This window comes from Capronia coronata, assembly GCF_000585585.1.
Source record: "Capronia coronata CBS 617.96 chromosome Unknown acBCG-supercont1.8, whole genome shotgun sequence".
Taxonomy (NCBI): domain Eukaryota; kingdom Fungi; phylum Ascomycota; class Eurotiomycetes; order Chaetothyriales; family Herpotrichiellaceae; genus Capronia; species Capronia coronata.
Window position 1 is genome coordinate 25,104 of NW_006912900.1, and position 24,053 is coordinate 49,156.

Below are 24,053 nucleotides of genomic sequence, written 5' to 3' on the forward strand. Positions count from 1 at the left end.
TTCGTCTGCCTTTTTGAAGTGGTAAAGATATAGCCCGTCGTGTGTACAGCTTAGGAGGGGAGAAGATTCTATGTCTTATCTTGCTCTTATGCATCAAGTCTATCCTGAAAAGCAGCCCAAATCACCTCAGTTCGATCATAGTGTCGAATCCTTGACCAGATATCTGGCACCGTTCAACACTAACCAGCTCATATCCGACCACTCCAGTACTGACTGGCAAATACCTCCTGTCGTCCATGCTCATTTTTCCTGAGCATTCAACTTTCGATCCATCTCAACCCTCCACCGCGGTCCCCTGACCACAAGACACAAAATGGCCACATTTCCCGTAACCCAGGCAAACAACCCAACAATAGTACACATCCACCCGTTCCCCACGGCATCAATTAGCGGCTGCGCGATCACCACGCCCACAGTACCAAATATACTCCGCATGAAATTATTCAGCGCTACGCCACTGGAACTCCGGCCCGGCATGAACTCCGTGAGCGCCGTCGTCGCCGCCCCAAAGAGCAGCATCCCGCCCACCCCGAAGAACAGGATCGCCACGCACGCCACAGCCCAGTGGAGGTGTCTGTCGACCGACCAGCCGTACCAGATCATGCCCGCCGGGTAGAGCGTGGCCGCTAGCCAGATGTTTTCCCTCAGGCGGTCCTCGGGTAGGTAGATGAGCTTGCCGGCGGCATCGATTCGGCCGGCTTTCCTGGCCTCCCGCGCCATGATGGAGTCTGTCCAGCGGCCGCCGAGGATGGAGGCTAGGGCGTACGCCAGGGTGGGCACGAGGTAGACTAGGCCGACCTCGGTGGCGGTGAAGGAATACGGGGGCAGCAAAAAGGCGGACTGGATCGAGATGTTGACTAGGTAGAACGAGCCGAAGACCGTGGCGGCTGAGTAGACGCAGACAAAGACGGCAGGGTGGCGGAGGTAGGCGAGGACGTGGAGCGGGGTGATGAGGCGCTTGGCGACTGAGGACAGGCTTCTTCTCGTCTGTGTGTCGGGCCGGCGCCGAGAGAGCGTCTCGGGCAGGCAGAAGAAGATGAGAAAGAACAAGACACCGCCAAATATGACGAGGAACCACATGGTGCTCCGCCAGCCGAGGGCACCTGTCAGCGCGCCTCCGATGATGGGCGCGATCCCCGGGCCGCAGAGCGGCCCGAGGTAGAACACGCCCATGGCGCGGCCTCGCTCGTGCGGTTTCCAGAGGTCGGACACGGTGCCGGCCCCCACTGCCTGGACCGAGGCTGCGGCGCCGCCGCTGAGGACGCGGAAAAGGATGAGCATGGCCATGTTGACACTGACTGCGCTCAGGACGGAGAAGAGCGTGAAGAGGGAGAAGGAGACGAGGTATATCGTGCGCCGACCTAGAGTCTCGGAGAAGGAGGACCTGCGGACTGTGTCAGTTTGTTGTACCCGATGGAAGGAGGTCTTCGGACTCCTCACCACCATAGTGGGGTGAAGGCCATGGCGAGGAGGTAGAAGGCTAAGGAGAGGTTGGTGACACTGTTGGTGGTATGCAGATCTTTGGCTACCGCGGCCAGGGCAGCTGTGAGCTTGGTTAGCGTAAGGTTCACCAACGCCTTGATTGACTGACTCACTATAAATGATGGAGGACCCGATGGACGAAGTTGCTGCCGCCAGGGCAACAATGACGGTCATCAACCACTTGGTTGTTCTGGGGTAGTCGTTCGGGTTGGCGACCTCAGAAATAAGGGTGAACTGGCCGAACAGCCCTCGGCGCTGCGCGCGAGGGATCTGCTGTAGGATTGGAGCTGTGGAATCGTCCGAGAGCTCTTGTATACCTGAGCCAGAAGGAGACTGGGGTCTTGAGCTGGGTCTTGGGGGTGTCTTCCCAGCCTCGGGGTTTTGCGCTTGTGTCAACTCGCCGCCTGAACCGACTGCCTTTTCTTCGTCGAGGGCCATTATGTATTGAGCCAATGAGACTTCACTATCGTATCCAAGGAGCCTTCAATATCGTAGGTAAGGGCCTGACTGCTTAGCATCGAGCTCGAGGATGGGCAGTCCCAGTTGTCCTGGCACTCGGTGCCCTTATGTATGGTCGTGCCGGCGGACATGTAGAAGTGGAACTCATCTTGTGTCTCCGGACTTAACTCCATGTATCTCTGTCGACTACGTGAACCGATTTCCATATCGAGTCCCAGGTGGTATGTCCGGGTCGTTATAGCAGCCTTCGGAGGAAGTGACTCTCTAGCCAATCAGGTTGTGCGTCTCGTCCGATGCGAGAAATGGCGGCCAGGCACGGGTTAGCGTTAGAGCTATGCGTGAAAAAGATCTTTCGAGTTCAGCAGCTGACTTCTCGGAGTCTAGGACTTAAGGAATCAGTTTTTCATCGATATCACTGTAGTCTCACATAGGTAGTGAGTGTCTTCCAGCGAGGGCAAGACGACCGGCACAGACTACCTAAGAAGGCAAGAACCCCCTGATGCCAAGTAGTCTCAAACGCTTCGCCCCGCTCAACAAGCTCTCCGAAACATGGGCGGCCTTGGCGCAATATCCGCCGTCACCGAGCACTCCTTCATAGAATCCAAGTTGGGAGAGCAAAGGGCATTCTTGATGCTGGCTGCGTATCTGCTAGTCGTCTCAAACCCCGGCACTCGTTGTGGGATCATGCACGACACACCATGGACAGACTGACCTTGGTAAATCTTGGTTCATCTAAATGAATCTCCCCGGTCCCCACGCTCTCCCTCCAAATCTCCGATTGATGGAAGTTTGTCAACGGTTCTTGAGGGTATATAACCATTGCTGAGCAGACACTCTGTACTGTAGTAATTTACTCTTTTCCCTGTGCGCTTCCATTTTGTTCAATTTGCGTGTTACAGTCTTTCCTTCGAGGTCCTCCTTTACCAAACTCGCACTTTCTCTTGCCCGCTGGTCGGTCCTACTGTTGATATCCTTCCCGGGAAAGGCTACGTTCACTCTAAAGGCTGAACACTTGCCTTCAGCATGCATCTTCTCCGTTCACTTCTTCTTTTTCTCGGCCTGGCCTTTGGGGTCCTATCGTCGGGTCTTGCACCCCGCCATGCTCCTCTTCACCGTCGAGCTTCCTTCCCCATCCCAGCAGCCAAAGGGACCAAGAGCTTGAGCTCACCCATGACCGTGTCCGGCACTTTCGACGGCGGTCTGGTCCGCTACGACCGCGGCAAGGCTTGCACCGGACAAGCTGAGGGCGGAGACGCAGAAGCTGTGTTTCTGGTCAAAGATGGAGGCACGATCAAGAACGTTATCATCGGAGCCAATCAAGCAGAGGGGATCCATTGTCTTGGTTCTTGCACCATTGAGAATGTGTGGTGGGAGAATGTCTGTGAAGGTTTGTTGGCCCTCGATCAATAAATATTCCACATTACGAACTCATCCAACTGATCAACTCCCCAACAGACGCTTTGACCATCAAACAAAAATCAGGAACCTCATACATCATCGGCGGTGGTGCACAGGGAGCGGAAGACAAAGTAATCCAGCACAACGGCGGCGGGACTGTTTCGATCTCTGGCTTCAACGTCAACAGTTTTGGTAAGCTCTACCGGAGCTGCGGCAATTGCAAGACGCAGTATAAACGGACCGTCATCGTCGACGGCGTGGTCGCAACGTCGGGCAAGGTGCTTGTGGGCATCAACTCGAATCTGGGCGACACGGCGACCATTACAAACTCGTGCGCGGATAGTGTCAAGGTCATCTGCGAAGAGTTCGAAGGGAATGATACGGGGAAGGAGCCGAAGTCCCTTTCCAAGGGCCCGAGTGAGGCGTGTAAATATGTGGATCCATTGCCGAAATGTTGAGTGCTGAGTTGCTCTTCATTGTGGATTGGTGTCTGCTAGAGGGTAGATGTTACCGCAGAATCAGTATAGGATCGATTGTATATGTCTAGAGACGCATCTCCATCACCGCGCCCGGCCAATTGTCGGCATCAAAATTACCTATCACTCTAAATCCTTGTTTCTCATAATAACTTCACCAACACATAAGCATGCCTACGGAAGTTGAAGAAGGATTAGTTAGATGGACTTACTGTACAAGCTTATTATCGTTCCCTCTCCAACAATCAAGGCAAATACGCCTAAGACCAAGATTCCGCGCTTCATCCTTCGCGTGAGAGATCAACGCCGCTCCTGCACCTTTGCCATATGGCGCTGTTCTTCTGTCGCTCAATAGGTACAACAGGTAGATGAAGGGATCATTGTCGTCGTTTTCTGGTAAAATATCCCGGGCGTATTCAGCTGACTGGCCTTGGAGAATCATGCCGGCAACTGGGAGTCGAACGGCGTCGTTTGGACTTTCGATAGCGAGCTCGAGTAATTCGGACGATAGGTCCTCTCGTTTCATCTCAACCTCGGCGATATAGGCTCTGACCCAGTCTCGACTCCATGGATTGTTCCAGCCTCGCTCGCTGCTTTCGACTTTACTCCGATACTTTGCCCGCTGGTCTTCTTGCTCACTTCTTGAAGAGCCACCCCATTGCGCGCTGCTGCCAATCGAAGATAGCCAGGGCAGCTGACTGTCGAAGTTTTGAAGTAGACGGAGTCCGTCATCTGTGGCTGTTGAAGCGGGACGAATGTAGATGGAAGGCATCGCCGATGAATTTGGTGGTGGTACGAATTTCCCAACAAGAATCAAATAATTTGTGTAGAATCGAAGTAATGTTTTATTTTGGCTTATTCATGCAAATAAAATTGGCTAAGAGAGACTATTCGATACAGGTTTAGATCACAATACACAATTAATTTATGACGTAATGTACATCCTTCTAGAACTTCCATATACTACTACTAGTATACCATACTATAAAAAGACGCCGAGGACGTTTCTAAATATTCCTGCTATTAGCTATGCCTTGGGCTAACATGCCTTTGACGACCCGTGGCGCTCTCAACGTCCATTTGTAGGCTCTCTTCCGGTCTGTGGCACTTCCTTCCTCTGATCCTACGTAGTTTGACTGCACGATTCATCCAAGGTGACAGCCGAGGCAACCATAAGTTCCATAAGTTTCAAATTTCCTGAATAATGCTCTCTTGTGGCATCAAAGTTCAAAGGGTATGGCGTGCAACCAGGAAATGTCGTTATTATCAAAGACAAAATCGTAGTTGACATGAACTGTCCCAGAATCTCGGTCTGAAAACATCGGAGTATGATCGATTCCAGACGATGTCATGTCAAAATGGTCGTTTCCGGTAGGCCTCGGTGGCCCGCAATTATCTTTGACCGTAGAAACAACTCCAAGTTCCATCAATGGCTGATGAGTGGAACTATATCTGGTCTCTTTGTTTTGGACATAATGTTCTGGCAGGACATTGAATAAGACATGAAGAGCGGCGATCAGCTGCTCAATTACGGGGTTGAATACCTGATATTGGGCAAGGATTTCAAGAGCCAGACTCCATGAATGGGAGATTGACTCTTCGGATATTTCCTTGAAGATTGACGGACAAACTCTGGCGGCAACCAGAACTGTTGCTGCACTGTAGATGAAAAGGAGATTGTACCACCAGGCTGCAATAGGACCCACTGAAAGGGGATCGAATGGCCGCCGAGTAAAAGCCAAGTCAATGGTCTCTTGGGCCACCTTGACACATACAATGGCACATTGTAAGGCAACCTTTTGGGAGAGAACACCACCAAAGGATGTAGAGGCATCCCGATCTCCTGTTTCTGAAACCACATAGGCTGACAGCAATGGTCTCAATGATATAAGTCTGATATGAAGATACCTGCGGCATAATCAGCGGGCCGGCTCCAATGTATCTACTTGTACTTACCGTTGATGAAGAATAACCGCTTGCCTGAAGAATGGTGAGGTGGATTGCACACCCGGGCTGGTTTCTGCCAACCTCAGGTGCGGAGGTAACTGAGCTTCCCATTTGATCAACCTTCGCTCGACGTGCAGGATGGAGGAATTGCTGGAAATGGCGGAAGGTCCTAGATGTCGAGCCCAGATATCATCAACCGAAAGATCTACGCCGGAGGATGATGAGTAAAAGCCGACGAGAACATCGAACAAGATCTCGTATAACTCCAAAGTCTGGACAAAGAAGTCCAGGATCGAGGGCCCTGTCGGATCTGGTGCCGGTTGATCCTCTTCCTGTGGCAAAAGTTCTTCGTCGATAGGGAGTGGTCGTGGTACCACAGCTGCAAGTGTGGCACTGATCATTGGTGGCCGTCCATAAGTCATTGAAGTTACACGATCCATCAAGATGCAACCATGCCATATCTTCCGCATCAACTCCCTTCGTCGTGGTGACGATACTTGTTTGGTGGTCTCGGGTAAGTGGAGGCCCAGACTTTGCGCGGTACGTACGGCGACCCCAACCATCATCCAGCACTGTTGAGGTTCGTTTGTGCTTTGGAAGAATTGTGTAAGTAGAAGATGAACCTGGACGCACTGGAATGACCCTGAGCTCCAGAGATCGAGGAGGGCTTTTGCTCTTTGGAAGTACACTCGGGCGGAAGCTTCACGTCTTTCGGCCTCGATAGCTCCATTCAACTGGCAAGACAGAGCAAAGATGACGTTCAGCAGACAAACAAATAGACGGTCTCCTTCGGTCTGCTGATGGCCATCCCATAATGCTCTGTACTTGAAAAGGGTTTCTTGCTGGTCCACAAATGGATATAAAGGATAGACAGAATCCCAGTAGATCCCCAAGAGTTGGTCGGCTTTACTTCGTGCTGGGAGTATAATGTCGATGTTTTCTTGCTGTTTTCCGAGACTACATTGGCCTGTTGATAGAGTATGTCGTTCCGTTGGTCCAGGATTCGACAAGCCCAGCTTCTGTCTCACGGCGGTACGAACTTGATTGATAAAGCTCCCCGCGCTTGAACCTCCGAAATACTCCTGGGAATGTATCTCATCGGGAAGAGATCCAATCATCCCACTCCCTGTAGTACTCCCACAGCCATATGCTTGTGTAGATGCATGATTTGAAACTGGTGATGGCACGGTACCTTCGTGTTGACCTTGAATTCGGGAGTCCGTACGTGGCACCGGCGGTGTACACTGGGGCCTGTGGCTCTCGTTGCCTCCAGACCTTGACTGCACAGGAATCTCATACTAATCCGTAGAAGTAGTTTGTTGTGGAGGAGTTCGACCATTCTGATTGTGGAGCTCGTTTTCCAGCTCTTTGACTCGCCTTTGGAGTTGAATGACCTGAGACTGTGATGGGGGCTGACTGACCCTCAAATCTCCGATGGTCCAGGTACACTCTCCATTATTCTTACGTTTTGAGCAAGGCCCGCAGACTGGCCACACAAGTATTAATGTTGGTTTCAAGCTGAACTGTCTCCCTCTTTAGAGCTTACCAGGACGTATACTGTCACATTTGGTCTTTGTTATGGTCAGTCAGTCCATGTCAAATTGACGTCCAAACGAACCTTTCTGGCTCGACAACCATCACATGCAATGGCGACTTTGTGTCTCTTGGCGGGACGAGGCTGAAACTCCTGACTTCCGTCCATCAGATCATAAAGGCGGTTATGTCGTTCCGTTCGAACGGAATGCAGAGCACCGGGAACCAAGCAAGAGAAGAATGTGGGAAGGAAGCCAATTGCCGAGGTGATGATATATCCGGAACGGGGGCGGGATAGTATCAGTTCCGACTACGTCAATACTACCAACACGAAACCCCAGATTCTTCCCTCATCCAGCCTCATTGAACTTTACCCCACCAATCATGTCTCCATCAATTTCCCCCGCTTCGACCGGGGGGATGAACATGAAGGATCACGTTCCGTGGTTTACGAGTGGCAAATAACTCCACCTCAGGTTCGAAGTTCTCCAGTCTGAGAAGGTGTTAGGAGAAGGAAAAATTGTGTTAATACAATGAACCAACCCGGTCTGTATGAGAGATGTTCGAACCATGAGAAAGTCACCTCCATGGTGGGTCGGGATAGTCCATAGAGTACATCCGCACTCAGTGCAAAATGCTTTGTGCTTAGGATGACCGCTGGAAGTGTCGGTGAGCGTAAACGTCTTGATCAAATTGGCCCCCTTGGTGATATCGACATTATCTCGATGAAACTTGGCAATCTGGAGTCGCCGTGTCAGCCATGGTCGACCGGTTTCCGCCTAATGAACTGACTATCTGCAAAGGACCTCCCGCATTCTTTTGGCAGTGTGTGCAGTAACAAGCGATGACTTTTTCTGATTGGCCTTTGAGGTCGAACACGACGCCTCCACAGAGGCAAGAACCTTGCATTCTGCCGTTGATGACGAAGGAAGAGAAGAATACCTAGGTATGTACGGAGTCAAACATGCTGAGCTTGGGCGGCGTTTTTGATTACGGTGATTGATATCGGATGTATCCGAGTTCTGGTTTATTTCCCCTCAGGGATCTCCGACAGCTAGGATCTAGATTCCTCGAATTGACTAAATACGCGTCCTTCTCCCCTCAAACCCGGCATTTGACCGCGGCATTTGTTCACTTCTTCATATTGACAAATGACCAATATTGGCCCTATGAAAACCGTAGATACCTCTTTTAAGTGGTATGGAAGTGAAGTGGCCCACTTGACATCCTCAACTTTTTGCCATAAATTTGTAAGAAGACCACAAGAGCGAATGCTGCAAAGCAAACGGCACCTTGAACACCGAAGCTGACGATGGTGCCAGAGGCATTGGCCCATTTGACCTGGAAGTAGGAGATAATAAACCCTCCAGTTGTACGGGCGAAATTCACCCAGGCGGCGACTTCTCCAGAACCTTCTGGGTAGGAATCAAGGTTGTATGCGTTGATAGCAACTGTTGTGACCATGATGCCAAAAACGTAGAATCCCCAACCGATCGATGTACACATATAGTGCCATCCCCTCTCCAGGGAGAAGCCCAAGACGACAAGGCCTGTGACCAAGAAAGGGGTGGACATATAGATAGCTCGAAGTCGAACCTCGGGTTCAAAATGTCCGTGATGGGTTCTGATATAACGTTTGGCAAGGATATCGTGGAGCCAGTGACCTGAGATTTCTCCCAGTAAGCCGGCAACAATGGGAGTAAAGTAAAACAAGCCAATCTCCTTGTAACCAAATCCGTAAAGCGGCTGGAGGAAGATGCTGAGCGTGGTGTTGATACCGACAGACCAGGAAAAGATGAGTAAGTAGTAAACGACAGATATCATGACAGTAGGCTTGAGGACGACCCTAATGGATCGCATGATCGCTTGCTTCCATGTGTTTCGCAGGTGGCGCGAGTGGAATTGTTCGACACCCACAAGCCGTAGAAGTCGAGACCGCTTTGGTGGCTGGCAATCCTTTGGCAGTCTTCGGTCGTAGTATGTCTCATCCATGAAAATGATGGTCATGACGAGGCACAAGCCGGTAATAGCGACATAGAACCAGAAGGGCGCTTGCCAAGGTTGAGTGGTGAGCATGAACGCTGTTATCAGAGGTCCTAAGAATGGCGCAAGGATGATGAATGCAGACCAAATATTGATTTTCCGGCTTTGAGAAAGTCAGTATCTCTCCGCAATAAAAGAAAAGCCAGGTCTACTCACACTCTTTCGTGGAAAAAGAAAAGATCGCTAATGAACATGAGTCCACCCCCTTGCGCAACTGTCGAGAAGAATCCGCTCAGAATCCTGGCCGCCATGAACGATTCGAATGACTGCGCGGCAGCGCACCAAATCGCCGTTGCAAGAGCAAGAATGAGAAACCAGAAGAGTACAGGTAAACGGCCGAAATATGAAGCGAGCATAACCACCAGCACGCCTCCTGCCCCGAGCATGAAAACGTTGCCAACGGCGGAGTGGTTGACTGTATCCGGACTCAGTCCCCATATCCTGGAAAAGGACGATGTCAGCGATAGTCATCCCCTCTGAAGTCAAATACATACTGAGCTTGTGGAAGCAATGTAACCGCACCGATGGAACTTCCGTAGTCTGGAAGGAATGCAGCACAGGCAATGATGTACAAGAACAGATGTTTTTTGACCTTGGTCCAGTTTAATGGATCGTCTGGGTCATCACTCGGCTGAGGAATCAGCACTGTGTGGCCGTCGGCCGCAAGCTTCAATTGGCGATCCGCGAGCTCGGTATTGTCGACAACATAGCCCTCGGCGAGATCACCAAGAGGCTTGACTTCATCCTCAACTGCGTTTTCCACCATCTCGGCCTTTTCCACGTCAGGTTTCGAGGTAAAGGTGGCCATTCTTGCAGTCTGGTGGAGTCTGATTTGCAGGACAGATTTGAACTCCCATGAGATTCTTCGGGGTGGACTGGTCTCTCCATTTATAAAGACCTCCAGGAACACGGGGCGCCGGTCTCCAGAAAATGGAGTCCCGTTTCCGTCCCGAAGTCCATACACCTCGTCTCCTGGTCACGATAACGGAACGATGCCAGAACACCTCCGCATCCGAAATCTGGGGAAACCCTTCCGATTTGCCCAAGGACAACGCGGGGTGGTCCTCTAAGGCCTTATCTTTCGGCACCAGTCCGAGCAAGGACAAACCAGCCGAGTTGCCACCCCTGTGTAGATGGATGGGTGAAGCAGTAGAAATAAGGTAAAATGCCCGTGAGAGTAGTTTATTGTCTTCACATTTCAGTACCTCCTTCAGCTACAATCTTCCCATTCTGTCTGCCATCATCAAAACGATCACTTCAGAACCTATGGATTGCCTTCCGATAGGTTGAAATGTGCTTTTGCATGCAATCCCGAGGTTCGATCAGGCCAATCAACTTCTTGATATGTACATTGATGATGGTACAATCTGGGCTATCAAGGCTGAAATATCAATTTCTCCAGGTGATAACTTTCGTCCTCAAAAACTCGTTCAGGCCATACTCGGTATTGAACCTGCCAAAACCACTAGACTTCGTCCCTCCATGCGGCAGGTTGGGCTCGTCGTGGATCGACATGGCATTGATATGAACGGAGCCAGATGTATACTTCTTCCCAACCCGGAGCCCTTTCGCCAGATCTTCCGTAAAGATCGCCCCAGCCAGACCGTACTCGGTATCGTTGGCTATAGCCAGAGCTTCTTCCTCCGTGTCAAAAGTATGAAGCGTCGCCACTGGTCCAAAGGTTTCTGTGTAGAATATATCCATATCCCGACTCACGTTACCGAGGATCAAAGGGAATTGAGGTTTATCATTTAGCTGGCTATCTCTCCCAGACACCATGACAGCACCCTTATTCACAGCATCAGAAACGAGATGTTCCACCTTCTCCTCGGCAAGATGCGAGATCAGAACGGGCGAAGGACCATGCGGTGGGTAAAATCTTTTGATGGACTCCGTCAACTTTGCTGTAAATTCGGACACAATCGATGAATGAACCAAAATGCGATCAGTGGCCATGCACACTTGGCCGCCCTGTCATGTGGGTCAGTACAACTTGTTTATCCAGCCCTGATCCATGGTACTTACGTGAAGGAAAGCACCCAAAACACATGCATCTGCGGCTTTTGCCAAGTTCGCGTCTTCAAACACAATTGCTGAGGCCTTTCCACCCAGCTCGAGGAGAACGGGCTTCAGGTTTTGACCGGCAAGTGACGCTACTTTACTCCCAATGGCCGTACTGCCGGTGAAATTTATCTTCCGCACCGCTGGGTGTTTGATCAGAGCTTTTGTAACACTGGCTGCAGACTCGGGACTGGAAAAGACAAGGTTCAGACAGCCGGGTGGCAGTCCAGCTTCATGGAAGACGTCGACTATTGCACGATAACATCGAGGTGATCGTTCGGAACCTTTGAGGACAACCGTATTTCCAGTTGCCAGTGCCGCCGATGCAGCTCGAACTCCCAGGATATAAGGAGCATTCCTGGATATTGTCAGATGAGATTGACAGCAAAACAATCACAACGGCACTGCTCACCAAGGTGCAATACCCGCCACCACACCATAGGGTTCTTTTAGAACTATCGCACTCCGGCCACTGTCATCTACTGAAGGAAACAGCCCGTGTATGGTGGTGGACCTCATTGCAATGTCTTTCAACTGGGCGACTGTGGCAGAGATGTTGAAAGCAATGAATTGGTCATCAGCCCCAGTCTCAATCTTCATATACTCCTTCAGCTCGGCACTCCTTTTGGTGAAGATGTCGGCCGCCTTCAGAAGAGTTGAGCACCGTACAGCGGGTTTTGTTTCTGCCCATCCTGGGAAAGCGGTTGTTGCAGCTTCAATCGCTTGATTCAACTGCTCCAAAGATGCACTGCTGTAGTCCCAGACGCTTCGACCATCCAGAGGGCTGATCAAAGGATGTGTAACTGCACCTTGCACATGAGTACCGCCTATAATCAGTGGTACTGGTTGCTTCGTCGAGGATGGCAGGATTTGCTGCCCTGAACTGAATCGCTTGCCACCTGCGTTCAGTCGAGGACCACAGAGTCTCAAGATATCTCTCCCAAGCTGGTTCACTCGTGGTCTTGGCAATACTCGTTGCGCCATGATGAAGCTTTGGTGCGCAAGAGAAGAGTTCGATATACTTATTCAGTCTTATTACAGCAGTAACGCCAGTCTATAGAGAGCTCGACAATGGACGTGATTCAGCATTCCGGATTCCGGAGGTCCCGGATTCAGATAGCTTCACCCATGGGGAAGAAGCAACCCCGGCTTATCGAGCTTACAAATGATCGGGTAAGACACCTCGGTTGTGGGGTTTAGCATTCCATCATACCGGGGTCACATCCGTCCTTCCAATTTCGGATGCGATTCCGTATTTGGACTTAGTATGCTTGTTCCGGCAGTTCCGCCAGCAAGAAGTATTTTCATCAACCACCAGAGCTGCGCCACCCCATTCTCCAGCTGCTTGGTATTTACCCGACATCGATTTGAGGAGAACAGCTCACGAGACACTCTCGCCGCGACGTAAGCATCTTTGCGACAAAGCAAGCAGGAACTGTTACCCTCGTTGACCTTTCTGACTCTTAATAAAAAACGATCATAATTTTTCAGCGCTTTTGAGTGTCTAGCTATTCAAAATGGTCAAGGCAACCGCCCTCGTTGTACCGGAGCTGAACGCGCCCTTTGAAATGAGGACCGTGGAGCTGGACGAATTGAGACCAAACGAAGTCTTGGTGGATCTGAAGGCGACCAGCATATGCCACACCGATCTCGCAGTACAGGCGGGAAAGATTCCCATGCCGTTCCCTGTCGTTTTGGGACATGAAGGTACCCTCCCCTAGATGTATGATCCACTCGGATGTCAGCTTACAGTTCATCAGGAGCAGGGGTGGTACGTGCAGTTGGCTCAAATGTCAAAGACTGCGAAGCTGGCGACCATGTCATCCTCTCTTACAACTTCTGTGGCGAATGCCGCTTTTGTAAGGAAAAGAAGACGTATCAATGCGAAAAGTCGGCCGCCTGCAATTTTGGCGGGTCAAGACAGGACGGTTCGCAAACAATTCTGTCAGACTCAACACCATTCAGCACCTGCTTCTTCGGCCAGTCGTCATTCTGTAACCCTGCCGTTGTTCAAGAGACTTCAATTGTGAAAATTGACGAAAAGCTTCCTCTTCCTGTTGTCTGCGCCTTGGGATGTGGTTTCCAAACAGGGGCGGGCGCCATCTACAACGTCGTCAAACCTATTGAAAGGAAAGTGCAATATCTTGCAATCTTTGGCATTGGAGGTGTTGGATGTGCCTCCGTGATGGCAGCACATCACTTGGCCACGACAAACCCGTCAACCCCGTTTGAGATCATTGCCATCGATATCAATCCTGAACGCCTGCAACTCGCCAAAACGTTGGGCGCTACTCACGTGATTGATTCAATGAAGGAGGACCTCAAAAGTACGGTCATGACAATCACCGCCGGGCGTGGTCTGGACGCAGCTGTGGACTGTTCAGGCAATATGCATGTGATTAACGGCATGCTCGATTTGCTTGGGGTGGGGAGCCTGGCGGTCACTGTAGGATCACCGCCTGCTGGTACGAAGGCCTCGGTGGATGTCTTCGACCTGTTGATTGGATGCAAGACCTATTGCGGTTGTCATCAAGGATGGGCTTATGCCAAAGAAGTAAGTCGTGATCATCCAAAGTCAAATGCCTAATACTGAGATCTTTAGTTCATTCCATCGCTTGCCGAACTATACGCCAAAGGGCAATTTCCCCTGGAGAGCTTGCAAAAAACATACCCTGTGCAGGACATCAACACTGCTTGCAAGGATATGCTGAAAGGTGACGTCTTGAAGCCGGTGTTACTTTGGGAATAAGGCCAAATCTCTTGGATTCACTCTCCAGCGAACCATCATCGAGCAGATGCCGGCAACTCGACTGTGCGGCGAACCTGATCCAAGTGGCTTACGACCACCAGAAGTATCGCCGTTGGCGACTGTAATGGCAGGGACTTCCAATGCTTCGCCTCACTGTTGTGCCACATAAGCTCTGGGAATTTCTGGCACGATTGAAGATTGCAAGGCGTAACAGGGCGATTCATCACCGATAACATTTCCAATAGTCACCCTGTCTCATTGAGGACACGGCGGCAAGCTTACCAATACCGATAGCTTAGAAGAATGATCTTACACACAACCACGTACACTGATCAAGGCTGATCTGATGCAATTACTCTGTTGTAGGTAAAAAGTATGTGGACCGTGTAAACTCATAGGAGTCCTTCTTTGGCCACTTGCTACATGCCAGCCACATTGTCAGGAAAGGTCCGGAACGTCAAGCCACATGACAGCCGGAATGGAAAACATTGCACCTATTCCCTGCCCCTAGCAATCATTCTTTGAGTTCAGTAGCTTCCATCTTCTTGATGTGACCTGTACCTTCATCCGCCGGATGGCCTTCAACGATTTCAGTGCCCTCGTGTATATATTGCACATTGACACGCGGTCCCTTGAACCATTTTCTGCCACTAATGGCATACCAGGACAGTGCAATAAGCATGACTCCCCCATAAATAAGACAGGTCCAATTCATGGTGAGAGCATTCAAATCTTTTCCCTTCACTGCTGGAAAACAGAGCGCAGGAACAATGACGCACCACCACCCAAAAGCAATCATTCCTAAAGGCTTTGAATATCGTCCGAGGTTCCATGGGCCTATACAAAATCACAGGTCAGCTTTCTTCGGCCAGCAGGACACCATAGCTTACCTGGTCGGAACCTCTCATTGTTGAACAATTTCAGAAATACTGGGGTGGTAAAGGCGGTGTACTGAGCTATGGCTCCGATACTGAACACTGCACCGATGGCCACAGGACTTGCGAACATCAACAACCCAAGCAAGGCGGACACAGTCAGCACACCCCAGGTGGCATACACTGGAGTTCTTGTTTTCGGGTGGATTTGGCTCCACCATCTGGACCCAACGATGGCGCCATCACGAGAGTAGGCAAAGACGACTCGGGTTGCTGTAATGGTGCAACCCACCCCCACAAAGAATTGGGCGATGATGTTGAGAGAAAACATGGCCAGGCCAGCTCTCTTTCCCAACACCTGCAGGCACAAGCTCCCAAAAGGCTGTCCATATGGCCCAGCGACGACATCGGTGATATCTTTGACGGTGTAAACAATCACAAGGATGATGGCAGCCCCCAGCCACAAGCCAAACTGCGCAGTCATGACAATTGCCCTTGGTGAGGCGATGTTGGCATTGCTGCATTCTTCCGAAAGGTGAAACGGAGCGTCGTATCCAGACATTGTCCAGATGGAAGTCAAGAATCCCATGATAGTCGCCCATCCAATGGGCCACTCGGTTCCATTCTGGAATTCTGTCCACACGGCATGACTGTGGTTGGTTTTGGGATGGTTGATTGACCCAGCGGGAAACCAAATGAGGAAGATAACCACCACTACCAGATTGAACACAGTCCCGACTTTGTTCACCCAACCAATAAACCATGTGGACTGCATGGTGATGAGGCCGTTGATCACCAGCAAGAGGAGAAGAATCAGGTAGGTATGCCATGTCTCGGGGGCGTAATCCGGGTTGGATATCATGCCGCATGTGACCAACATGGAAGCCAGCGCATAATTGACAGAGCATGGTCCGGTCACGAAGCCGCAAAAGTTAGACCAGCCCACAAACCAGGAGGCCAGAGGACCCCATCCTTCAGGCGCCAACACCGCTGAAGCATAATATAGGCCACCGGCTGTCGGCATGCTGGAGCACAGTTCTGCCATAGTGAAAGCCGTAGACTGGATACAAAGCGCGGACACTAGCCATCCCCATATCGCACCACCGGTGCCCGAGTAGCCTAAGCTGTAGCTGATGGTCGAGGCAATGGACGGGAGAAGCCCCAAGACAGAGAATGACACAGAGAATGACTCCCAGATAGTGAAATCTCTGGTTTCGTATCAGCATAGATCATGAAACACGTACGTGGACACACCTCTTGAATTCTTGTTTGTATCCAAGTGCACCCAGCGTCAGCTCGTCCTTAGAAACTCCTTCTTGGAGGATGGCATGTTCTCCGCGTCGGGCAAGGACAGATGTGACGCCGACGGTGCTTTCATCAACTACAGTGATAGAGGCCTTCCGTTGAGTCTCCATGGTGGTTCAAGTCAAGGTCAATAGGCTGGACAGTGTGAGGGCGCGAGACCACGGGAGACTGAGGTGGTCTCAAGGAATATATCCTCGTCTTCCGTCTCGCTTGTTCCCACATGAACGTGCGATAAGGCGACGGTTCGTGGTACAAGATCCGAGACGCCGGGTCAAGCATTAGACAATCAATTCGAGATAACACCGCACGTATATCAACCATAGACATGGTATCTGCAGCGGCGCCATCCCCCAATGCAGCAGGCGGATTGATGAATGATAGCATTTGGCTGGGCCTAGCAAAGCCAAGGTCGCTTGGAAAGTGACCGCTCAGACCTTAAAGCAGGACGACGTTGAACGATTGGTGGAAAGACGGGATAAGGGCTGCCGTCCTTATCAAGGCGTGGAGGGCGTTGTGCTTCCCACGACAGTCGATCAATGACAGAGACACGCGGTGGCATGGCGATGGGAGAACAACAGCGACTGGGCAATTTCCCTGGTCATCGGGAGAAGATAACCACACGGGTTTCCGATCTCCCGCCTTGTATTTCAGCATAGTTGAATTCCTGCTGTGAATGCGGCTGCAGTCTAGTTCAAGAAATTGTAGCCGACGACGTCCATCCAGGTGTGTTACGAAAATGCCGAGGCAAATTCACTTCCATGATGTGGATTCTTCTGCGCCCATGTATGGCTTTTTCTCTGTTCCGAGGATGTCTCGAGGATAGCAGGGCAAACAGCTGTAAGGGATAAAAATCGGAGGACGTCGTTTCCAGGAGAGACCGGTCTTGATGCGCGAAATGTAGACACATCTTCCGTCGCGGCGGGCGAAGTTCAAGAGTCTAGAACCTTTGGCTGAACCACCGCAAGGGTTTCGAACGCGAGAGGGCAGGTGATACGCAAGGATACGGATGCTGCTGAAACTCGGTTGGCCCAAAGTCTTGTAGGCCATCTGCTCAATCAGATCAGTACTTGGTACGACGATATTTGAACCACCAACGCTTTCTGCAAGAAGATTGAAATCTGAGACAAGGCAGGGTATTTCTGAAACGGTCCGTGGGGCTGAGCCAACAGTATAATGGAGAGCGCAAAATGCATGAGACAAGTGTTGCATGGCCTTCGCCGTCACTGCGTTGTGACCGTGCGTGTTTTAGATCCGATCCACTCAGATGGGAGACAGGCTGGGATTCTGCAAGAGCATCTCTATGGAAGGTGGCAATGCTCTGTCTGCTCTATAACTTTGTTGTTGAGCGAGTTCTGGTGACTGCAGTGGTCTGGTGGCAGGTTTGTCTCACTGCACCCGACGACTGCAGAAAATTCCTCGATTCCTGCTATCTTGGGTCTCATTGCCATGTAATGGGTATCGGTTGATGGCTGGTGGCCCGGGCGAGTTATCGATAAACTTAGGCGATACCCCAGCAACGGGCGAGCCTCCCTAGCCCCCCTACCAGCCTCAACCCAGTCTCGTTGTGGGCAAGCCTTAACCCCTGGGGCCCTGAGAAGCCCCTAAACGGCTTTCCCCTGGTTTATTATGGACCTGTCATCCAACCTTGTTCCTTCTTTCCAGGCGCTAAGCAAGCCACAACTGCGTCAATGTTTGGTGATCCCCATCTCGGAATCGCAGTCACCGCGTACTCTTCCTTGCAGTTTTCCTGCCAGCCTAGGGCATGAGGATCGATGGGAAACTTGACATTCAGAACTCAACTCTTGCCGCAATCAATTGGTCTGCCCTCGACATTGACACGCGATTTCTTCTCTTCTGTTCTGCTCTGGAAACCTCGCCCGCTGATCCGTCGCGGTAAACTCTCAACAAATCCCACCTGCGGTCTCAAATAGTACGACCTAGCATTTTGCAAAAGCACGCTCGAACTCCTCGTCTCTTTTCATCCTCCTCGGAATATCATTCGCATACGACCGACGAGTGCCCCTCTGGAACTGTGTGAACACAGCGCGGCCTTTCAAACGCAGAGCCATTGCGCCCATGGCATCAACATCCTAATTTGGTCGCTTCTAGTCGCAACAGCGGCACGTCCTCAAAAGACTACATGATGGATCAACTTCCACCTCAAATATGGACTGTTGCTCACACGTTGGTGGCTCGCAATGAGACAAACTCTACCACTTCGACACACGAGACCAGTCGCCCACCAGTCTACAAGGCAATCGGCATCTCTCTTGCGGTGGCCTCAGGAGTTTTCATCGGCACATCCTTCGTGTTGAAGAAAACAGGACTACTCAAGGCCAACGCAAAATACAATGAAGAAGCTGGTGAAGGATATGGTTACTTGAAGAATTGGTTCTGGTGGTCGGGCATGACACTTATGATCGTGGGGGAGATTTGCAACTTTGTCGCCTATGCTTTCGTCGATGCCATCTTGGTCACTCCTCTGGGCGCACTGAGCGTGGTCATCACGACTATTCTCTCCGCGATCTTTCTCAAAGAACGTCTGAGTTTCGTGGGAAAGGTGGGCTGTTTCAATTGCATCATTGGCAGCGTCGTGATTGTCCTCAATGCTCCCGAGCAAAGTTCCGTTGCCGATATACAAGAGATGCAACATTTCGTCATATCCCCTGGGTTTCTCAGCTATGCAGGCGTCGTCATCGTCGTGTGTACCTTTGTGGCCCTCTGGGCAGGGCCTCGGTATGGCAAGAAGAGTATGCTGGTTTATCTCAGCATTTGCAGTCTCATAGGCGGTCTCAGCGTCGTTGCCACTCAAGGTCTGGGAAGCGCTGTGGTTGCTCAAGCCAGTGGAAAGCCTCAATTCAACCAATGGTTTCTCTATGTCCTCTTGGTCTTTGTCGTCGCAACACTGCTGACCGAGATCATTTATCTGAACGTACGTGAGCATTCCAATGTCGAAAATCTGTATACTAACTCTTACGAACAGAAAGCTTTGAACCTTTTCAACGCGGCTCTAGTGACACCTACTTACTACGTTCTCTTCACGAGCGCCACGATTGTCACGTCAGCCATCCTTTTTCGTGGTTTCAAAGGCACCGCAGTCACCATCACCACGGTCATCTTGGGCTTTCTCCAGATTTGTTCTGGAGTCGTCCTGTTGCAGATGTCCAAATCGGCAAAGGATGTGCCTGATGCGGCGGTATTCAGGGGTGACCTCAACCAAGTCAGGGAGATCGCGGAAGTTGAACAGCCAGAATCCGAACCCAAAGCCGACGCCCTCCGTGGCGCAGCCAGTTTGATCAGAAGGATCTCTGTGTCGCGGCAAAAGATGGAACAAGAAGAAGCCAGACGGCTACGAGAAGATACAATGAAGGACCAACTAGAACCGCTCGGTGAGAACGAAGTCGTCGAATGGGACGGCCTTCGGCGGCGAAAAACCATCCTTGGCCAACCAGGCGCGTCTCCTGTTCCGAGAAGAAAGTCTACGCACCCTCCGCTCGGCATGTCACATTTTCCGCCCCCCGACGAAGATGAAACCAACCAAGGGCCAGGTTTCTTCGAAAACCTTCGCAAGCGCGCGCAGACGGTCATTCGTCACTCAAGTCCTCAAGATTCAGAGACTCTTCCACACAGCCCTCTACATCCGGTTGCATTGACTGATATCAAAGTTCAACCGTCCCATGTGGAATCCCCCATCATGCCGTATGGTCCCGGAAGCCTCGAAGATGCTCAAGAGCGGATCTACGGGTTGCCTGCCGGGGGGAGGAAAGAAATAGACAGCCAGGCTGGCATTTACCATTCACCCAGATCTAAACCTCTGCCAGCAAAGCCATCGCCGTCCCCAGCGTTGAGGCCGCCTCACGAAACTAGACGGCAGTTCTCGTTCACAAATCTGCTTCGTCCCGGTTCCCGGAGCGCTGATGCCGACCACGAAGCTTCACGGTCCATTACTAGCCACGAGCAAAAGCGCGCACTAAAGAACGCTACAGAGGAGGAGAGACTTGGTCTTGTCAAGGGTGATTCCCACCTTGCATTGCTCCAACGTGAAATCTCCCAATCTCCTGAACGCCCACACCAATCCAACTCCTATTTCCACCCGATCTCTCACTCTCACTCTCACTCAAGTTCCTCTGCAAGCCTTGATGGTTACTATCATGATCAATATCCTTCTCCGTCCCATTCTGACGAGGATGATGGGTGGCAGATGACGAATGTGCCGATAGTAACAAATTTGACAAGCCCGGCGCCGGCATCCGTCAGATCGAGTACTCGACGGAGGCCAAGCCCACCGAGGACCTTCCTGCCTCCACCCACGATGAATATATCTCCGCAACACAACCAGGAGAGGCCGATACCGGTTCCCGGCACCATGGTGGGAAGCGGGCCGACACAGGCCAAAGCCATACCAGTAGTGTCCGGCCTTTCCCAGACTTCGTTGACGAGTCAGAAGTTCAGGAGCGAGGATCAGATTCAAAACAGTGGCTCCCTCCAAGGACGTGGAAATCATCACTTAGCTCAAACTTCAGAAGGGAGAGGACTGACTGGGGAAGGAAGATTCATGGCACCGATCCAGAGGGAGACCGAAGATGACTACGAAGCGAGTCGGAGACGGTTTGAAGAACAGAGCAAAAGAGAAAGAGAGGCACGGCGGCAGAGGGCGACGGGACGGCGACAGAGCTGGAAGCCCACAACCCCGGAGGTTGACAATGGCAGTTTTATTTGATAGACTGTTCCGACAGTGGTGGACTGCACTTTGTGAGCGTTTGTGTGAATGATGACATGGCTACGACTTTGAACGTGGAAAGGGCTGTGTTGGTTGCTTAGAGAGAGCCAACCCGCCACTGAATCAGGACCTTTAAGGGCGGTTGACGGATTTCATTGACGACTGTATATACAGAAATTTGTACAATGGACTTTTACCACAACAAGAGTAAGCTACTTGCCTTGATTGTGCATGTAGTTCGTGGATGCCAACCTGTCGTCCTGTCATCGGGCGGCCGGGTCTAGTCATTCGGCCGTAACCTGCTCCGAGGCTCCGTTGCGTCCAAGTTTGAAGGGATATGATTTCCAACGCGCAAAATCTCTCGGTTGTAAAGATGAATTTCTGTCGTCAGGAACCTCCCGATAGTACAAAAAAGACCGTTGTTCGCCAAGTACTGATCGCGGTCTGCCGAACATGACTGCCACGCCGTCATCCGAAACCTCGCATGAGTCGGCCGACGAGACGAACCGCACGCGTCAGCCTAGTATTTCGAAGGCATCCACGACGAAGGATAAAGAATGCCAGTACTGCCATCAACATTTCACCTCCTCCTCTCTCGGCCGGCATCTTGACCAATTCATATCCAAGAAGAAGCCTGATGGGATTCATGATGTCGAAGAAATCCGAAGATTGCGGGGTGGAATCACCAGGCGCACCGCTCGAGGCTCGAGGCGTGACAGGGAGAAAGACAAGGAGCGGGATGAGACACATTCTTCACAGACAACTCCAGGGCCGGGTCCGCAGCCGGGCACACTCACATCGTCTGCGACGGAGCTGAACCGCGTACCTCCAGGCGGATTTCATTTTCGTTTAAACAGGCTGAATTGGCAGGCGACGGGCGTGATCACTGACCCGGCCACCCTCGATTCTCCTGTTGCGCCTACTCCTCCCACTCCCGCAATTGTTGCCAGTCCACCTGGCACGAAGCGTAGCTTTTCCACATTCGCACAAGATACAAATCCTACAAGTTCTACAGAGACGACGCGCGCCCTCGAATTGGCTCTGCGGGAAGTTCTCGACTCTCTGCGAGCGGCCACCAAACATGCCTCACCGAAGCCGTCGCCGTTCAAATTCGACGTTCCTTCGCAGACATTCCCATCTTTGTGCCTGAAGCTCCTGCCAGCACCGGCAACCTTGTTCCAGACGTCACCCTTCTCCACGCCGCAATCCATGCCAATCTCCCCGCCCGGCCCCGATCAGCTGCAGCCGTTGCGGCAAAAGCTCACTGCGACCATCGACTATTGGAAATGGCAGGCCTTGAGGTTGGCACAGCCGACGACCTCGAATATTGCGGAGGAGGCTGACTTTCTGGACCGAAGCGCGACCCAATGGGCCGAAACGGCCCTCAATCACCTCGAGACAAGTTATCAGAATTGGATGGCCCACCCACTGGAAATACGCGGCTTGCTGTGGCAAGTGGAGTTATTGAGGGCTTACAATATGGAGCAACAAAGGGTGGCAGAGTTGGAGGAGAGGTTGGAGTCCATCCAACAAGAAGCAAATCAACTGCAGCAACAGGTGGAACATTTATCTCGTTGCCAGTGGCCGCGTGAAATGGCTCTATGGCCTCCGGAGCGCAAGACTTACGGACAAACCATGCGTGAAGAGCTTCGGCTGGTTAATCTCAACAAGATACCCTGGGCGGACGGCGCAGACATCGACGTAATGTTGCTGCCGGACAATGTGAACACGAGAGGGGATAAATGGGATTTCGACAAATTGGTCAACAAGTGGAAAACCCGCGTCCGAGAAGACAAGAACCGGCGAATGCCGCAAAGCCAGCCTACGACAGAGAATGGGGCGAAAGGTGTTGAGGCGAAGAAGTCGCAGAGCGACTCTGCGTCGAATGGTATCTCCAATGGGCAGTCCCCGAATGCTGTCGAAGAGAGGCAGCGAACTACGAGGAATCAAAAGGGTACCATCAGCATTATTTCGGATCTGTAAGTTATGATGGTTCACAGAGAGGTGTTCTCTCGATCTAAATAAGCTGTATATTCTCCCAAGTCATTATTATGTTCGTATGTTTCCCAATATGCACTTCTCAGTGTCCAACCAAAAACCGCTCGAAGATTTGTTCATTGCTTCGTGTCATGTCAAAACCAAGTCCTTCGCTCATCTTCCGAACGTAACAGTCCAGACAGCGATCTTTCAGCAGGCTCATCGCTGGGTGGCAAAACTTCCTTCTCATCAATTTGAAAACGAACAGTGCGCGTCATTCTTCTTCGTCCAGCTCCTTCTCCCGCTTCGCAAACAGGCTCACTCTGTTCTGAATCGCATAGATCGCGTAGCCCACGAGTGCCAGCACCACGAACAGGCAGATCACAATGATTGCTATTACATAGTTTCGCTGAACCATGATTTAGAGAGTCGTGGGTTGACTGTGGGGCTCCAGACGACGGCGGGGAGGAGTTGGTTCGACTATGACCGAGCCCACGGGTTGGCGGATGTGCTGTAAATCTTCGTATTGGTGCACTTGCGGCGCGGTGATGTGAGAACGGAGCGAGTGCGCGGAAGCGAACAGGAGGCGGTGGGCTGAGACGAGGCCCGCAAAGCAAAGACGAACTATTGGGAAGTTCGCGAATGGTGATAAGATGCGACCGGTGACTTCGGGGAGACAATGGACGTGGTGGGGAGGGAGGGGAGAGGTCTAAAGCAAATGCAGCACTTTGGAGGGTCGGAGGACCTATTTTGACGATGTTCGGAGTGTCGTGGTTGTTGAAGGGCAACTGATGGTGGAAGTGCTGGACCGTGAATGCTTCTGGAATTGAAATCTGTGGACCACTTTCAATCATAAACTGGAATGTCTGGAGAACAGGAATGCGTCAGCAAGAACGAGCACGACCGACAGTACATGTAGGATGGGCAAATTGGAGGCCCAGCCTCATCCAAACAGCCCATGACCGCAATGGCTGGCTGCAGGAAGGTTGGGCCGTGATACACTGCAGTGTGAGGTGGCAGGGCCGAAT

At 51.5% G+C, this 24,053-nt stretch overlaps 12 protein-coding genes across 12 annotated transcripts; 4 read left to right on the plus strand and 8 right to left on the minus strand.

Annotated features, from left to right (window-relative positions):
- Window positions 1-240: 240 nt before the first annotated feature.
- A1O1_08260 (uncharacterized protein) lies at window positions 241-1,920 on the minus strand (the record flags this gene model as incomplete). Its single annotated transcript, XM_007729122.1, has 3 exons — window positions 241-1,384; window positions 1,441-1,543; window positions 1,596-1,920. 3 exons carry the CDS (start codon window positions 1,918-1,920, stop codon window positions 241-243), a joined length of 1,572 nt encoding a protein of 523 aa, XP_007727312.1.
- A 1,044-nt stretch (window positions 1,921-2,964) lies between these two features.
- Window positions 2,965-3,797, plus strand: A1O1_08261 (pectate lyase; the record flags this gene model as incomplete). The annotated part of the gene is made up of 2 exons (XM_007729123.1): window positions 2,965-3,328; window positions 3,397-3,797. The coding sequence occupies 2 exons, from the start codon at window positions 2,965-2,967 to the stop codon at window positions 3,795-3,797; spliced, it is 765 nt and encodes a 254-aa protein (XP_007727313.1).
- Window positions 3,798-3,882: 85 nt separating this feature from the next.
- A1O1_08262 (uncharacterized protein) lies at window positions 3,883-4,587 on the minus strand (the record flags this gene model as incomplete). Its single annotated transcript, XM_007729124.1, has 2 exons — window positions 3,883-3,967; window positions 4,028-4,587. 2 exons carry the CDS (start codon window positions 4,585-4,587, stop codon window positions 3,883-3,885), a joined length of 645 nt encoding a protein of 214 aa, XP_007727314.1.
- Window positions 4,588-5,767: 1,180 nt separating this feature from the next.
- On the minus strand, window positions 5,768-7,101 carry A1O1_08263 (uncharacterized protein; the record flags this gene model as incomplete). Its single annotated transcript, XM_007729125.1, has 2 exons — window positions 5,768-6,844; window positions 6,955-7,101. 2 exons carry the CDS (start codon window positions 7,099-7,101, stop codon window positions 5,768-5,770), a joined length of 1,224 nt encoding a protein of 407 aa, XP_007727315.1.
- Window positions 7,102-7,837: 736 nt separating this feature from the next.
- Window positions 7,838-8,032, minus strand: A1O1_08264 (uncharacterized protein; the record flags this gene model as incomplete). The annotated part of the gene is made up of 1 exon (XM_007729126.1): window positions 7,838-8,032. A coding segment is annotated over one exon (195 nt), but the record flags the coding sequence as incomplete, so codon positions are not given.
- A 454-nt stretch (window positions 8,033-8,486) lies between these two features.
- On the minus strand, window positions 8,487-10,146 carry A1O1_08265 (uncharacterized protein; the record flags this gene model as incomplete). The annotated part of the gene is made up of 3 exons (XM_007729127.1): window positions 8,487-9,441; window positions 9,495-9,779; window positions 9,833-10,146. The coding sequence occupies 3 exons, from the start codon at window positions 10,144-10,146 to the stop codon at window positions 8,487-8,489; spliced, it is 1,554 nt and encodes a 517-aa protein (XP_007727317.1).
- A 581-nt stretch (window positions 10,147-10,727) lies between these two features.
- A1O1_08266 (uncharacterized protein) lies at window positions 10,728-12,383 on the minus strand (the record flags this gene model as incomplete). Its single annotated transcript, XM_007729128.1, has 3 exons — window positions 10,728-11,309; window positions 11,364-11,757; window positions 11,812-12,383. The coding sequence occupies 3 exons, from the start codon at window positions 12,381-12,383 to the stop codon at window positions 10,728-10,730; spliced, it is 1,548 nt and encodes a 515-aa protein (XP_007727318.1).
- A 533-nt stretch (window positions 12,384-12,916) lies between these two features.
- Window positions 12,917-14,148, plus strand: A1O1_08267 (uncharacterized protein; the record flags this gene model as incomplete). The annotated part of the gene is made up of 3 exons (XM_007729129.1): window positions 12,917-13,106; window positions 13,160-13,953; window positions 14,002-14,148. 3 exons carry the CDS (start codon window positions 12,917-12,919, stop codon window positions 14,146-14,148), a joined length of 1,131 nt encoding a protein of 376 aa, XP_007727319.1.
- A 514-nt stretch (window positions 14,149-14,662) lies between these two features.
- On the minus strand, window positions 14,663-16,438 carry A1O1_08268 (uncharacterized protein; the record flags this gene model as incomplete). The annotated part of the gene is made up of 3 exons (XM_007729130.1): window positions 14,663-14,985; window positions 15,039-16,231; window positions 16,278-16,438. 3 exons carry the CDS (start codon window positions 16,436-16,438, stop codon window positions 14,663-14,665), a joined length of 1,677 nt encoding a protein of 558 aa, XP_007727320.1.
- A 2,033-nt stretch (window positions 16,439-18,471) lies between these two features.
- A1O1_08269 (uncharacterized protein) lies at window positions 18,472-21,048 on the plus strand (the record flags this gene model as incomplete). The annotated part of the gene is made up of 2 exons (XM_007729131.1): window positions 18,472-19,260; window positions 19,312-21,048. The coding sequence occupies 2 exons, from the start codon at window positions 18,472-18,474 to the stop codon at window positions 21,046-21,048; spliced, it is 2,526 nt and encodes an 841-aa protein (XP_007727321.1).
- A 453-nt stretch (window positions 21,049-21,501) lies between these two features.
- Window positions 21,502-23,031, plus strand: A1O1_08270 (uncharacterized protein; the record flags this gene model as incomplete). The annotated part of the gene is made up of 1 exon (XM_007729132.1): window positions 21,502-23,031. One exon carries the CDS (start codon window positions 21,502-21,504, stop codon window positions 23,029-23,031), a length of 1,530 nt encoding a protein of 509 aa, XP_007727322.1.
- Window positions 23,032-23,180: 149 nt separating this feature from the next.
- A1O1_08271 (uncharacterized protein) lies at window positions 23,181-23,807 on the minus strand (the record flags this gene model as incomplete). The annotated part of the gene is made up of 1 exon (XM_007729133.1): window positions 23,181-23,807. A coding segment is annotated over one exon (627 nt), but the record flags the coding sequence as incomplete, so codon positions are not given.
- Between the last annotated feature and the right edge of the window lie 246 nt (window positions 23,808-24,053).